At 53.2% G+C, this 15996-nt stretch overlaps 1 protein-coding gene across 2 annotated transcripts; it reads right to left on the bottom strand.

The window, feature by feature from the left end:
- Positions 1–9857: 9857 nt before the first annotated feature.
- LOC309638202 (protegrin-2-like) lies at positions 9858–14218 on the bottom strand. Of its 2 annotated transcripts, XM_082413816.1 has the most exons (4): positions 11759–14218; positions 11014–11121; positions 10800–10871; positions 9858–10193 (listed from the first exon to the last, which is right to left on the bottom strand). In XM_082413816.1, exons 1-4 carry the CDS (start codon positions 12188–12190, stop codon positions 10083–10085), a joined length of 723 nt encoding a protein of 240 aa, XP_082269942.1. In that variant the 5' UTR covers positions 12191–14218; the 3' UTR covers positions 9858–10082. The 2 variants fall into 2 exon arrangements, with proteins under 2 accessions (XP_082269942.1, XP_082269941.1); XM_082413815.1 differs by having other exon boundaries at positions 10111–10871.
- Positions 14219–15996: the final 1778 nt, after the last annotated feature.

Below are 15996 nucleotides of genomic sequence, written 5' to 3'. Positions count from 1 at the left end.
GAGGATCAGGCTTAGGGCAAGCCCCAGAAGAGGATCAGGCTTAGGGCAAGCCCCTCCCCAGAGGGGACTCTGGATGCCTCAGGTACATCTGAGAAGGCACATCCTCCCTCTTTCTTCTACTAGAACAAAGACCTGCAAACCCCAGGGTCTCAGGGTCGGCCTCCAAGAGGCCATGTGCTGCAAGTAGGAAGCAGGTCAAGCCTATCTGGACCCCAGCTTCCAGGAGGATGGAGTGAGACGGGGCACTGCACACGAGGCCCACACACCTTCACCTTTCTTGGGGGCCTCTGTGGTCCCTCCCCACAGCCTGGCTTGTCTTAGTGAAGGTCAATGCATCTGGTCATAGATGCCCTGGGAAGGCAGAAACTGCCCCTCCAGAGGCACTGAAGGGCTGTTCTGGGGGTCCCCTTCTGCTCTGTATTCCCACTCTCTTCCTTCCCTTCCTGGGCTCTCCCCTGCCCTCTGACTGCTCACGGCTGAGGGCAAGGACTCAGGCATTTTCGAGGCAAGTACCCAGGGATATAAGTTCTCTCAGAATGGCTTCCAGGACCTCCTTCCTGTGTTGTGACAAGTGTGGAGTCACCACTGGCCAGGACAGGCTACATCATCTGCAAAATGAGAACGTGGGGCCCCTAGTGCAAAATCATGGGAATTTTAAGACCTCAAGCATAAGTCAAATCTCCAAAATTTACAAGCAGCTCATGCAGGTCAATATCAAAAAAAAAAAAAAAACAACACAATCCAAAAATGGGCAGAAGACCTAAATAGACATTTCTCCAAAGAAGATATACAGATTGCCAACAAACACATGGAAGAATGCTCAACATCATTAATCATTAGAGAAATGCAAATCAAAGCTACAATGAGATATCATCTCACACCAGTCAGAATGGCCATCGTCAAAAAGTCTACAAACAATAAATGCTGGAGAGGATGCGGAGAAAAGGGAACCCTCTTGCACTGTTGGTGGCAATGTAAATTGATACAGCCACTATGGAGAACAGTATGGAGGTTCCTTAAAAAATGAAAAATAAAAGAAATAAATAAAAATAAAAAATAAAAAATAAAAAATAAATGAAAAATGGAACTACCATATGACCCAGCAATCCCACTACTGGGCATATACTCTGAGAAAACCATAATTCAAAAAGAGTCATGTACCAAAATGTTGATGGCAGCTCTATTTACAATAGCCAGGACATGGAAGCAACCTAAGTGTCCATCAACAGATGAATGGATAAAGAAGATGTGGCACATATATACAATGGAATATTACTCAGCCATAAAAAGAAACAAAACTGAGTTATTTGTAGTGAGGTAGATGGACCTAGAGTCTGTCATACAGAGTGAAGTAAGTCAGAAAAAAACAAATACCATATGCTAACACATATATATGGAATCTAAAAAAAAAAAATGGTCATGAAGAACCTAGGGGCAAGACGGGAATAAAGACGCAGACCTACTAGAGAATGGACTTGAGGATACGGGGAGGGGGAAGGGTAAGATGGGACAAAGTGAGAGAGTGGCATGGACATATATACACTACCAAATATAAAATAGATAGCTAGTGGGAAGCAGCCGCATAGCACAGGGAGATCAACTCAGTGCTTTGTGACCACCTAGAGGGGTGGGATAGGGAGGGTGGGAGGGAGGGAGATGCAAGAGGGAAGAGATATGGGGACATATGTATATATATAGCTGATTCACTTTGTTATAAAGCAGAAACTAACACACCATTGTAAAGCAGTTATACTCCAATAAAGATGTTAAAAAAAGAAAAAAAAGAATAAGTCATTACCAAGTACCAAGCCCTTCTGAGCACAGGGGCCTGTGTGACTGCACTGGTGACACATTCGTGACACTGGCCCTGCCCCCAACCCCAAAAATACAGTCATGGCAGGAAGAGCTCCATGTACCTGCTTCAGGAGTTGCTCAGATGGCAGAGATTTTAATTCCCTGGGAAATACAACACACACTTATCACTTTGATTTACTGGTTCTCTGAAGTCTTCTTTAAGAAATAAAGAAGGGCTCTAAACACACACAAACATACACAAGTGTAGCAGCGCTAACTATAGCAACTCCCATTGCTCAGAAGGGCAACCAGGCCCCAGGAGAGCAAGAGACAAGGGGGCTCAGCAAGGCTGCGGCGGGGCGGGCACGTGGCAGGGCTGGGGCTGGACTCCCGGGCCAGTGCTCTTTCCATCGCCCACAGCACCCACAGCCGTCCAACTCTGGGGGCATCTGGAGCTCGTGACAGGGCCCATGGCCTCTTCTCCAGCCCAGCACCCCCCTGCCTCCAACCTGCTCAGGCCCAGTGGGACCCACACAGCAGGCTGCTTCCTGGGCTGGAACAGCCTCCTGTAGCTGCCCAGCCCAGCCGGCCTGACCTCCAGAGTCCTCGCTCCTCAGGACAAGCTCCCCTGTGCTCTGAGACACTGAGCGTGGCGTGGAGAGCTGGGTACCCGGCCCTGTGAGCTGAGGAAAGGAGGCTCAGGGGACTTCCCTGGTGATCCAATGGTTAAGACTATGAGCCTCCACCTCCACTGCAGGGGCCGCAGGTTTGATCCCTGGCTGGGGAACTAAGATCCCGCATGCTATGCGGTGCAGCCAGAAAAAAACAAAAAAACAAAAAAGAATAAGGAAGGGAAGCTCAGGATCATCCCAGGTCCTCCCACAGAATGGGCACCAGAAGCTGAGCCAGGAAAGACAGGAGCACCCGGGCTCCAAAAGTGCCCTTCTCAGCTTTTCTACAAGGAACAGGAGATCTGGACAGGGTCCGCTGAAGACAAATGGGAACTCCTCCAGAAAGTGGATCTTCTGCTCTCCTGGGGTCAGGACAGATGGGACAGGTCCTGGGGAAGTTGGTTCTGATGACTGACATGCCATAAAATGGTCCAGGGCACGGACCCTGAAGCCAGAGTCCAAGTTCAGGTCCTAGCTCTGCCCCTCACTTGCTGTTTACTTTTGGGCAAGAAGCTCCCAGTCTCTTTGTGCCTCCATTTTTCTCTCTGTAAATTTGTCCTTGGAAAGCACACACCTCGGGTGGCTGATCAAGGATGAGGTCTGATAAAGGAGTCAACCCTGGGAAAGAACTTAGGGAACCGGTGCTGGAGGGTGGACAGAGCATAACTGGGAGAGATAATGGGCCAAAGTGTTAGAGAGGCTACAGGCCAAGAAGGAGATTCTTGTACAGTTTTCTGGAGGAATGACCATGTAGTTGTGAGGCCTGGAGTAGCTCCTGGACTCAGCCGGCCTGCAGGACTCTTGGGGGCATGGCCAGGGCACCTCAGAAGGTGGCAGCCTGGATGGATGGCGCTGGTTGCACACTCAGCCTTGGAGAAGGAAGGAGAGCTGGGCTTCTGTGCAACCTGGTTTCACAGTCCAGGTCTTGCCCCAGGGGTCTCTTGGTCAAGCTGTGTCCTTTCCCCAAGTCAAGGGAGGAAAAGGAGGTGATTACAGTAGAAAATAATTAGCAATACACATGGTTACTGGGTGTCTGTAATCCTCCCTTTGCTTTCCTGCCTCTGCACCATTGCATTTCCTAAACCTTAGGACTGAGGTCCCCTTACCTATCCTTCCATGGGAACAGGCAATCGGTTGTTCAAGGACAAGGTCTGATAAAGGAGTCAACCCTGGGAAAGACCTTGGGAGCAACTGGCCTATAACTGATGCTCCATAAAGAGCAGCTATTAGTATCAACAGGCCAGAAAGCCGTCCCCACGGCTACCCGGTCCTTAGACTCTGGAGTCAGGCAGACGTGTGTTTGAATTCTTGGTTTGCCTCTCACCAGCTGTGACTTCCTTGCAAATACTCTGCTCTGGTGGAACTCTCAGCAGCAAGGGAGAGTGAATCCAGCTCCAATGGCCTCAGAGAAACCCACATGGCTCCATTTTCCTGCAGTTCTCTCTCTGGGCTCTTGCTTAGAGAGAGAGAGAGAGAGAGAAGCAGGGGGAGAGGGAAGCGGGGGGCGGTGGGGTGGATAAAGGAGCAGCATCAAGAGAGGGAGGATCTCTGCGGCCACAGTAGCTGTGCCCTGAGATGGTCAGGCTGGGCCCTGGGCACTCTCCCCACACCCCCTCCTAACCCAACAGAGGACACACCAGCCAAGAGATGGGAGCAGAGGCTCCTGCAGAGGCTGCTGCAAGAGTGTTGTCACCACCTTGTCCCCAACCTGGGGCTCCCACCTTTCCCAGCTCCCCTCTATTTCCCCGCCCAGTCTGGCTGAGCCAGCCATCCTTTCCCATCATGCTCTGCACTTAAAACCCCCAACTGGACAAAGCACAGCCTCACCTGTGCTTTGACAAATGGGACAAATTCCATGTCCTGTGTTTAGACACATCCTCATGCTGGCCCCAGAGCCCAGGACTTCCAGGCAAACAGAGCAGAGTGGTTAAGAGAAGGAGCAGGGCCAGGACTGAGCGCCCTGGCTTCTGGTCCCCCGGTTCCGGCCTCTGCCCAACCTGCTGACCACCTAGGTCAACTTAAACCAGACTTTCACCAGCTGCCCCTCCTTCTCTTTGTCTGTAAAATGGAAGATTTCTTACAGTTGCACAGAAGGCCCTCCTCTCCCCCATGGAGAAATTCCTCCCATCTGAAGTTCAAGGTGAGGTCCAGAGACTCAGTCTCCATAGAGCCTTCCCCGACTCCTGGGGGTAAAGGGGGACAGCAGCCGTCCACTCCATGCCCAGCCCCCTGGACATGCTCACTTGGAGAAGCCTGGCACAGTGCAGGCCATTATCAGTGTCCCCCCAAGAAGTCCCACTTTTCAGGAGCCTCCCTCAGGGACGTTCACTCATGTGCATGAGGACAAAGGAAGCAAGATGCGTCCTGCATCTTCTTTTGGCCTACTTGGGGACTGGAAACCTTCCAGACATGTGTCGGTGGGAATGCTCTGTCCTTTCTATGTCCTAGAGTGCAGCCATTTAAAAAGAATGGTGTGTAAACTCCACAAATATCCATCAATAGTGAAAGTAAACATATTCTGGTATATTCGTACAGTGGAATACTAACTAAGCAATAAAAATTTGCCCAACTGTAATACATACAGAAACATGGTAGATTCTCACAAACATGTTGCATGAAAAAATTGTGCACAATACAGTATATATGTTTTTGTTTGTTTGTTTGTTTTTGACTACAATTTCTGCCCTAGAAATTAAATTTCTAAGACATAGTTCGTCATGTGTGCAACACTGTCTACATGAGAACATTTGGAGCAGTATTTCTTTTCTTTTTTAATTTATTTATTTTATTTTATTTTATTTAGTTATTTTTGGCTGTGTTGGGTCCTCGTTGCTGCACGCGGGCTTTTCTCTGGTTGCGGTGCATGGGCTTCTCAGTGCAGTGGCCTCTCTTGTTGCGGAGCACGGGCTCTAGGACGCGGGTTTCAGTAGTTGTGTCTCGCGGGCCCTAGAGCAGAGCCTCAGTAGCTGTGGCGCACAGGCCTAGTTGCTCCGCAGCATGTGGGATGCTCCTGGACCAAGGCTCGAACCCGTGTCGCCTGCATTACCAGGCGGATTCTTAACCACTGCACCACCGGGGAAGCCCCTACAGTATATATGTTATAGTTCAATTTTCTATGAGTTTCAAATTCTGACAACACTAATCTAAGGGTTTCAAAGTCAGGGTCATGGTTATGGGGAAGGGGTAGCAACTGGAAGGGAGATAAGATCTCTAGGTGCATTACAAAAATGTATACATACAGCAAAAACTCCACAAGACGTACACTTATCATTAGTGCACATTTGATATGTACATACAATATTTCAACTCCCTGGGCCTCGTGGGCTCCTGTCCTACCCTGACCACTTTGTAAAATCCTCAGTGCCCCTTGGCTTACAGCACCACGCCCACCCCACTCCCCTCCTGCACCACCACCCTGGACGCCTCGGGCTCGTCTCTCTTCTCTGCACATCAGGCCCCGCACCTGACCCACCTGGGACAAGTGGATGAACTCTGCACAGCTCCACCGCCATCACAGGCCACGTTCCCTAGAAGCAGAGCCTCAGCTGGGAAGTGAGAGGCATCTGATTTATCGAGGGGTGTTGTCGGGAGGAGGGAGGTGGAGGGGAGCAGGATAGGGCAGAGGAAGGAGCTGAGCAGGGACGTGTTCTACCCTGAGACGAGCTTCAGCCTCACCCACAAAAGCCTGGAACCCCTGCTTTAGGACTGACTGAGGCGAGGACTGGGCTTTGATGTCCCCTCATAGTCAGTCCCCATCCACAGGCTGAGGGCAGAGCGGACACAACCCCCCAGGCATCTCCTGGGAGGCTGTGAAGGCAGCTGTGAAGGGGACACCTGTGAGCCATTAGCATCCGTATTGCACATTTCAAACAGCTGGGGGACGGGGTGTAGCCGCCCAGTGAGGGGGACCTGGGCAGGGCACTCACAGCACCTACTGCCCAGTGCCCCACCCAGGGACCAGCATCCCACTGGCACCTAAGAACCAATGTGGTCAAAACCGAAGTATCACGTCCCCCAACTCTCATCTCATACCTACACCAGGACACTGACCAGCCCAGTACCAGGCTCTCAGAACCCACCACCTACATTGTCCAGCCTGTCAGGGAATCAACCTGCTTCATCGTCTCTGCAGTGACTCCATCCCAGTCAGCCCAACACTCTGCCAGCCTCTTGGGCAACCCTCCTTCCATTCTCTCTTCCCTCCTCTCCCCTTGGCCACTGCCTGGGGGGACACATCCTTGCTGGGCCCCTCATGATTCACCCTTCGTGGACACACACACACACACACACACACACACACACACACACACACACTGAAGCCAGGGTGATGGCTAAGATGGACAAGGATGTGCTCTCCCCGTGCTAAAATTATCACTGGTTCCCTAGTGCCCCTTAGTACCTGGGTTTGTCCATCTCTCCACTTCCACACTGACCCACCCCTTGCATGCCTCACTTGAGCACTGAACTGAGTGTCACTTCTCACTTCTACTGTGCCGGTCACTGTGACTTCGCCTAAGCAGTTTCCTCCTAGGAACACTCTCCTTTCCCCCATGCTGGGCTGGGGTCCACTCAATTCCATGCTTATAAAACTGCGGGCATTACTTGCCTATGGAACTCACCATCCAGAGGTCTACTGTTAGGAGAATTGACAAGCCAGGGTACCATGACTTGATGCTCCAGGGAATCCATGAAAGGGTCCGATACTTGATTTCTCAGGTAAGTGGTCCTATGATACTCTCACCAGTCAATCACTTTAGAAGGCTCTGACAAGGCATGCAGACTTCCAATCTCAGGCTCAGATGAAATGAAATGTAAGCATCCATTCCTTTCTGGTATCATTTGTCATGTATGCATGTTGAGGGCCTAGTCCCTGGCAAGGGACATCTGGCCAACATCCATGTAAAATATGAAAGTGTTACTAAGAGTGGGTCCGGTTGCTCGCCGCTCTGAAGCTGATAAAGAGCCTAGGTTGGGGACTTCCCTGGTGGCACAGTGGTTAAGAATCCCCCTGCCAATGCAGGGAATACAGGTTCGAGCCCTCGTCCGGGAAGATGCCACATGCCACAGAGCAACAAGGCCCGGGTGCCACAACTACTGAAGCCCGCACGCCTAGAGCCCGTGCTCTGCAACAAGAGAAGCCACCGCGATGAGCAGCCTGCGCACCGCAACCAGGAGTGGCCCCTGCTCGCCGCAATTGGAGAAAGCCCGCGTGCAGCAACAAAGACCCAACGCAGCCAAAAATAAAATAAATAAATAAATAAGTTTATACCAAAAAAAAAAAAAAAAGAGAGAGAGAGAGACTAGGTTGGTGGAAAGGAACGTTTGCTCAGAGGTGGTAAGGGGAGTAGGGGGACTCCTGTCCAAAGGCTGAATGACCCTTCCACTGCCAATCAGTGGGCAAGAGCTTTGATAAGCGGAGGGAGGAGGCTACATGCAGAAATAGCACGGTCAACTCTGACACTCATCTTGAAATTGCTCATGTGGTGATCTGACCAGTGTCATCTTGCTTGTTTTAAGTACAGTTAATGTTCAGTTCCAGGGCTGCTTAGTTTCCATTTCTTTGAGGCCAGTTCTTGGAATTGTGGCAGCTTATGTCATGGCTACAGCCTGGTCATCATGTAGTTAACTTCTTCCACCTGGTGGGGTCTCAGTATCTACAAAACAGCTCACAGGATATGGCTCAGAACATTATCTATAGCCCCTGAGGAGGAACGAAAGGTCCTTGAATTTGCTGAATGACTAAACTATTATTATTTGGTCTTGTTGAACTGTTTTCCTTTCTTTCTGCATTTTCTCACTTCTTTGAATAAACTTCTTCTCTGGCTAAAGCTTTTTTCACAGGCAAAAGGCAAGTGGAGGACATGGTAGGGAAGGACCATAGGGTCTTGCTTCATTTCAAAAGGACAAGGCAGGGCTGAGGATAGAGAAGGGATGCCATGGAAGCAGGAAGGGCAATCATGAGGGACAATTGGAAACAGATGTGATCAACACAGACCCCCATAGCATCCTGATGAGTGATCCCTCTCTCAGGGTGGGCAGTGATGTACCAGCTATGACAAAAATGATAGGTAACATTTGCTGATTTCCATGATGGAAATACTTCCACCAAGGCCAATTTCAAGCTACCAAGAGTTTAACAACGAGCTCAAAAAAATCCTGACCATTTAACAATTGGCACTGGCAAGCCTGTATCCTCTGGCACAGACACAACACAGCCCCCTGGGTGTCCTCTGTAAAGTTTCCTCCCTCAACTTGGGTTGATGTAGAGTGAGAAGCAGGAGGTTCCTCTAACCTGCCTGAAATCAGCCCCACCTGCTCACCAAGAGGAGACAAGCCTGACAGGTAACAAAGTAAATGCTCTGTGAGATCCTGTCCTCTGTCCCTCTCAGAGAGGGGAATCTCTGTCTTGGTTCAGGTTGGCCCACAAGCAGACCTAAGACAAGCATTTAGTGGAAGTAGTTTGTTTGGGAGGTGATTCCAGAAAGCTCCAGCACGAATGTAGAGAAGGGAGACAGGGCAGGACCCGAGTCAGAAGAGGACGCGTCAATGAACAGGTCACAGAAGTGGGCGACAGGGGCTCAAGCCAGCTGGGGACCTCAGGGGGAGGTGTGACACGTCTGGGAGTGGGCCCCCCAAGGAGTGAGGAAGAGGAGGTATTTTTCCACTAAGTCCCCCCAGTGGTTGGTTGAGGCTGCTCCCTGGGTTCAAACTCCCCAATGTTTCCAGTCTGCCCCAGAGCAAAGGTCAGCTAGAGAATGAGGAGGGGACAGGATGTGCACAGTGTCTGAAACACCCAGGCACACAGAGATGTGACCCGTGTGTCACTCTGTGTGTCTCTCACATTCATGCAGAGCTGTTCACCCAGATGAGCAGCATGCTTGTTTTTAATGGTGCAAATTTTTGTACCATGTGATCCCTACACACAAGCCCACCACAGAAATCTGAGACCCAGCTGAAGAAACAGTGATGTGTCTCAATGCCAGAGGAAAAGCCAGGAGGGGTAGGCTTTCCCAGACTTCAGATTGTCAAGGAGAAGTGGAACGCTATGGGCATTGTACCTGTAGGCTTAGCCCTGAGACTGAACTGCGTCTCTGTGAGTGTTTAACAAATGCCTGGCCCCTCCTGGACTGTCACCTCCATGTGAGCAAGGACAGCATCCCCACCAGCACTGCACACAGAGCAGGTCTCCTTAAGTCCCTACTGGGGGTTGGAGGAGGAGGGCAGAGGCATGTGAAGGGCACAGGAGGGACCCGAGAATGGAGACGCTGTGCTGGACCTCTTGGCCCTGCTGCCTCTCCCCATGCCCGCCTGGAAGGAACAGGGGTGTCCCCCATGACTGTGTTTACAGGAGTGATCACACACACACACACACACACACACACACACACACACACACACACACACACACACAGAGGAGGCATCCCAGAGGTAAGGACTTGGCCCCAGTAAGTGGTAAGAACGAGAAAATTGAAATTGAAGCCTGGAGGAAGTTGTTTTCACAAGAATTTATTTTTCACCATCCAGAAGTCTGAGCCAGAACATATCAGACCCTTAGGACTCTTCCCTGGGCTCAGGGTTCACCAAAAGCCCTTAATGGGTATGACATCAGGCAATCCTTCACCGTTTTCCGGGAATCCTTGGAAAGGGGAACCTCGGCGGGATCCACGGGCGTGGCCTTGGCCTTGGCAAACGTGGAGGCCGGAAACGAATTCTGCTGACACTCTGAAGCTGTGAACCACAACGAAATTTATTTCTTTTGTGACTAGGCAGGAGTCAACACGAGGCCCCTCCCTCCCCACATGAACAACCCCCTAACAGACACACCAGGAGCACTGGGCCTTGTTCACCTGTAAGCTGTGACCTTTGGAGCATGTGGTTGAATCCTTACAGCCACAGACATATGGGGAAACTGAGGCCCACAGATGGCAAGGGTCTTCCCAGGATCACAAACCCATCCCAGCAAAGCTGGATGGGAGCAGGAACTGAAAGCCCATTATTCTAGTCAGTGCCTCTCAGAATTCAGCACAGTCAGAATCTCCTGGAGGCCTTGTGAAAATGCAAATGGCTGGGCCCCGGCCCAGAGTCTGATTCAGGAGGTCTGAGTGGGGCCTGGGAATCTGCTTTTCTGTCAGGTTCCCGGGTGGGGACCCCACTTAGAGAACCACTGCTCTAAGGGATGGCAGAGCCAGTCCTGGGGACCTGGGGCTCGGGTGAGGGAGGGACCAGGGTAGGAGGGCCTTTCTCTGCCCTCGAAGGGGCAGCGGGTATTTGGTCCAAAGGATGTTCCACAACCCATCCCATTATCAGCTCCACAACACAGAAGGGGCCACTCACCTCATTACAGTTTATGTCAAATTGGTCCTTGGACTGGTCCAGGGTGACTGTCCCCACACACTGTTTCACCCGCTGGAAAGGGAGGCTCGAGGTCAAACTGGAACCCTTGAGTCATCACCTCCCAAACTCAACACAGGGGCTGGAAATCTTCCCCGAAGCCCCCTGTTCACATCCCTGGGAAGCATCCGCCAGTGCCCCCAGCCCCCAGCCTCACCCCATTCTCCTTGAAGTCACACTGCTCCGGGGGCTGCTGGGTCGTGCTGGGGCACACGGTCTCCTTCACTGTGAAGCTTACAGGCTTCGGGGTGTCCGGGTCGCCATCCTGGTCAAGGATCATAGTAAGGAGACTGAGCTCAGACTCATGCTTCCTTCTCTGATCTATCTCACTGCCCCTCACCTAGACGGCAGCCTCTCCAGCCCCTCCTGTGTGCCTGGCCCCTGACTTGGTGCTGGGTGCACAGGGGAAGGGGGCAGAGCCCACTCCTGGCCTCGTGGGCACACAGAGAGCAGGAGGGGACCTCACACCAGCTCTGATGAGAACACCTGCACCTCTGAGGGGCTGAGGGAAGTCAGGGGCTGCCTGCAGGGAGAGATCTTGTCACTGGAACCTCCAGGCTGAGCAGAGCCCTCCCAAGTAGGGAACAAAGAAGTGCAGAGGGGACTCAAAACAGGGTAGTGACATCTCAGAGCCAGTGACCACCCTCTATCCCTGGAGCTCGCAGAAGGCCCTTAAGCCCGAACAGGGTGTACAGGGCGCCTGTTCCCACAGTAGAGATGCTAAGGCAGGAGGCCTCATGCTGGGAGGGGACCCAGCTCTGGGAAGGTTTCCTGGAAGAGGTGGGAGCCCACCTAGAGGGAGAAGTGCCTTCCTGACAGGAGGTACAGCCTGAGCAGAGGGGGTGACAGTGTGGCCAGGGCTGGCGGGAGACAGCCCCCTCCCCAGGCCCCTCCTGACTCACGGCCTTGGGAGGTGGGTCCAGCTCCAGGAGGCGGTAGAGATTAGCTTCTGAGGACTGCTCGTTGAGGCGATCCACAGCACGGAGCACAGCTTCCCTGTAGCTGAGGGCCTGGGCGCTGGCCGAGGGCACCACTAGTCCCAGCAGCAGTAGCCACAGTGGCCACCGCCCCAGGGCGAGGCTGGCCCTCTGAGTCTCCATGGTCCCCAAGTCGGCCTCCTCCCAGCATGCAGGACCGTCCTTTATGTCCCTCCTGGGCCTGATGCAATGGCCCAACCACACGTCTCCCTGACCTGCCCCATCCCTGATCTCCTCCCCGGCTGTGAGCTGGCCTTGCCTCAGCTCCTGCTGTTGCCTCACGGGATTGCTGGGCAGTGGGCGAGGGAAGCCTCCTGTGAAGGTGAAGAAATGGTTTCTCCATCTCCCTGACAACATCTTGGCCTCTCCTGGGGCCCATGGGGGGTGTCATAGGCAGGGTTGCTCAAGAGCGTTGAGTCCTTCAGGAGAGGGAGGACCAGGCTCTGTCTTACGTCCCCTCTGCCTCCTCACTCTGGTCTCCGCAGGAATAGGGTAAAGGAGTGTATTCGGCACCAACCTCCAACTCCAGGCACTGCCTGGAACCCAAGCGGCACTCAGTTAACGTTGGATGAATGGATGACAGCACCAACCCCTACTAGAGTCTTACCCGCCCAGCCTGTCCCTAGGCAGACTTCAACCTCCACCTTCCTGTCCTTGGGTCCAGCCCTCCGCCAGTCAGGGGCTTGGCTGCATCTGTCTCCTGTCCTGGATTCATCCACACTGTTTTCTGGGTCAAATAGTTCTCCACAGGTCCCCACCAGACATGGCCTGTTCCCCTGACCCCTCCTCAACCAAGCATGGGAGGGGTCATCTGCACTGGGACCCCAATTCACTGCCGTCTCTCACACTCAAGGCCACTGCAGGCTGGCCAGTCCTCACTGGATCCAAATTCACACTCAAGCCTTGTCTTCGACTATACAGACTCTGGGGACCCCTCTGTCCTCCTGAAATGGCCCTTGACCAGTTCTCCCCTGATGCCCCTCTCCTGGGTGCCCTCCTGCCTCCCCCGTGGCTCCTGCTCGGTCTCCTCCAAGGACCCTCCTCCGAAGAGGCAGGGCTGGCACAGGTGCATCCGGGCTGCTTCTCCTCCCAGTCCTCACACACTCCTGGGGACACCCTTTCTCAAGATACCAGTTATCAAGGACACACATCACTGGTCTGTATCTCTGAGCTCAAGACTCCCATGAGTGCCCCTGGTGGTCCGCACTGGGCTGTTGGCTGCTGTTGGCTGGGTGCCGCCGCAGGAGCCCTGAGCTGAAAGCCTGGGAGCCCCACCTGCTCCTTCTTCCTCCTGAGGACACTCCCTCTGGCCTCCCACCAGCCCGGCCCAGCTCCTACCACCGTCTTCTCTCCTCTCAAGCGTAGCCACAGCCTCCGGACTCCACCTTCTCTGGTTCCAGGCTCTCCCCAGACCACTGTCCGCCCTCCACACCATTGTCTAGGGGCTCACGCCAAGCACTGATGTGGCCATTTCCCCCGCTGCCTTGAGGCAGGGGCGTCAGGGTCTGGGTCGTGATGCTCCCTGCTGCCCTCAGCCCCTGCCCTGAAGGCCTCAGGTGTCAGGCTGCCCCATCCACCGCAACCACTCAGACAGCGCTGAGCCCCCTGCTCTTCCCCGTCTCTGCGCCTGATCCCTCTGCTTGCGCTGCCCTTCCTGGGGAAGGCTTCCCTGACCTCCAACCAGAAATGGCACCTCCTCCTCTTGGCTCCCACAGCCTCAGGAAGTCTCTTCTGATTTGACCCCCAGTGGCTCCCTGTCCAGTGCTGTGGATCAGACACCAGGCTGGGGGGGCCAGTGTGGGAGGTGGTGAGAACACAGCCGGAAAGATCATGGGCCAAAGCAATAGAGGGGCCACAGGCCAAGAAGGAGATTCTTGTACAGTTTTCTGGAGGAATGACCATGTAGTTGTGAGGCCTGGGGTAGCTCCTGGACTCAGCCGGCCTGCAGGACTCTTGGGGGCATGGCCAGGGCACCTCAGAAGGTGGCAGCCTGGATGGATGGCGCTGGTTGCACACTCAGCCTTGGAGAAGGAAGGAGAGCTGGGCTTCTGTGCAACCTGGTTTCCCAGTCCAGGTGTTGCCCCAAGGGCCTCTTGGTCAAGCTGTGTCTTTTCCCCAAGTCAAGGGAGGAAAAGGAGGTGATTACAGCAGAAAATAATTCGCAATACACATGGTTACTGGGTATTATGAAACCCTCCCTGTGCATTCCTGTCTCTGGACCTTTCCATTTGCTCACACTTCAGACTCAAGTCCCCTTCCCCATCCTCCCTGCATCCCGTGTAGGGTCCTCTGCCAGGTCCTCACACTGCACCTCCTGTAATGGGGGGCCTGCCTTCCATGCCTCCAGCATCTGGCTTTCCTGGTTTAGTCCTCACAGCCTATCAGAGCGGAGGCCTTCTCAGGAAAGACATCACAGCCCTTGTCCCCAGGCAAGTTGCCCCTGACTCCACATCTGGTCCTTGAGAAATCCTCATGTACCCTTCACCCCAACAAACTCAGGTATGAGCCCTGATCCTACATCACCCACTCCTTTGCTCCTCTCAGCCATCCTTCCTGTCCAGACACTTCACGGGAAAGAGAACTGGACCCTAGGCTGCTGTGTCCCCAACTGTGGGGACACCCACTAGCTCTCTGATTTGACCAGCTGATGAGTATAAAATGAGACCCACAGGCAATATCATTCCAACAAGGCCCCCCCACCCTCTGAAAAATGACAGACCTGGACGTGGATCAACTGCCCCCGACTCACCCACCACGCTCGCCCTCCTACAGGGACAAGGGGAGGGAATTCAGCCCCCGCTCCTGCCCTCTGCAGTGAGCAGGGAAGGCAGCCATGGATGCTGTGAGGGTGGGAATTTGGGTCAGGGAGGAAGGTCAGGACCCTCTGCTCAGGGTCAGCTTCCTCCTTTCCCTTGTACCACTTCATGTGAAGCAAAGAGCTGGGGAGGTTATGTCCTCCTGGAAAGCCCTCAGCCAGACTGGGATTTCCCAGGCATGGGCCTAGGAGAAGGAGAGCAGCTAGCAGGAGGGCAGCGCTACCCCACCTCGATCAAACGCCTAACCAGCTCCTCTCCGCAGCATCTGGGGCTGTGTGACAAGGTGAGCTGGGCCCAGGTGGAGGCTGAGTGAGTGGGTGCCTGAGCTTTGCAGAAGAGGATCAGGCTTAGGGCAAGCCCCAGAAGAGGATCAGGCTTAGGGCAAGCCCCTCCCCAGAGGGGACTCTGGATGCCTCAGGTACATCTGAGAAGGCACATCCTCCCTCTTTCTTCTACTAGAACAAAGACCTGCAAACCCCAGGGTCTCAGGGTCGGCCTCCAAGAGGCCATGTGCTGCAAGTAGGAAGCAGGTCAAGCCTATCTGGACCCCAGCTTCCAGGAGGATGGAGTGAGACGGGGCACTGCACACGAGGCCCACACACCTTCACCTTTCTTGGGGGCCTCTGTGGTCCCTCCCCACAGCCTGGCTTGTCTTAGTGAAGGTCAATGCATCTGGTCATAGATGCCCTGGGAAGGCAGAAACTGCCCCTCCAGAGGCACTGAAGGGCTGTTCTGGGGGTCCCCTTCTGCTCTGTATTCCCACTCTCTTCCTTCCCTTCCTGGGCTCTCCCCTGCCCTCTGACTGCTCACGGCTGAGGGCAAGGACTCAGGCATTTTCGAGGCAAGTACCCAGGGATATAAGTTCTCTCAGAATGGCTTCCAGGACCTCCTTCCTGTGTTGTGACAAGTGTGGAGTCACCACTGGCCAGGACAGGCTACATCATCTGCAAAATGAGAACGTGGGGCCCCTAGTGCAAAATCATGGGAATTTTAAGACCTCAAGCATAAGTCAAATCTCCAAAATTTACAAGCAGCTCATGCAGGTCAATATCAAAAAAAAAAAAAAACAACACAATCCAAAAATGGGCAGAAGACCTAAATAGACATTTCTCCAAAGAAGATATACAGATTGCCAACAAACACATGGAAGAATGCTCAACATCATTAATCATTAGAGAAATGCAAATCAAAGCTACAATGAGATATCATCTCACACCAGTCAGAATGGCCATCGTCAAAAAGTCTACAAACAATAAATGCTGGAGAGGATGCGGAGAAAAGGGAACCCTCTTGCACTGTTGGTGGCAATGTAAATTGATACAGCCACTATGGAGAACAGTATGGAGG

This window comes from Balaenoptera physalus (assembly GCF_965194825.1).
Source record: "Balaenoptera physalus genome assembly, chromosome: 11".
Taxonomy (NCBI): Eukaryota; Metazoa; Chordata; class Mammalia; order Artiodactyla; family Balaenopteridae; genus Balaenoptera; species Balaenoptera physalus.
This window is presented reverse-complemented; position numbering and strand designations above follow the sequence as displayed.

What these genes read in the sequence shown, in the direction of transcription:
- LOC309638202 (XM_082413815.1), bottom strand. Translation starts at nt 12,190, where the DNA reads ATGTTGTCAGGGAGATGGAGAAACCATTTCTTCACCTTCACAGGAGGC. An exon ending in TGGACCCACCTCCCAAGGCC is followed by an intron (nt 11,122 to 11,758) that starts GTGAGTCAGGAG and finishes ATCCTTGACCAG; the next exon opens with GATGGCGACCCGGACACCCC. An exon ending in GTGACTTCAAGGAGAATGGG is followed by an intron (nt 10,872 to 11,013) that starts GTGAGGCTGGGG and finishes CTCCCTTTCCAG; the next exon opens with CGGGTGAAACAGTGTGTGGG.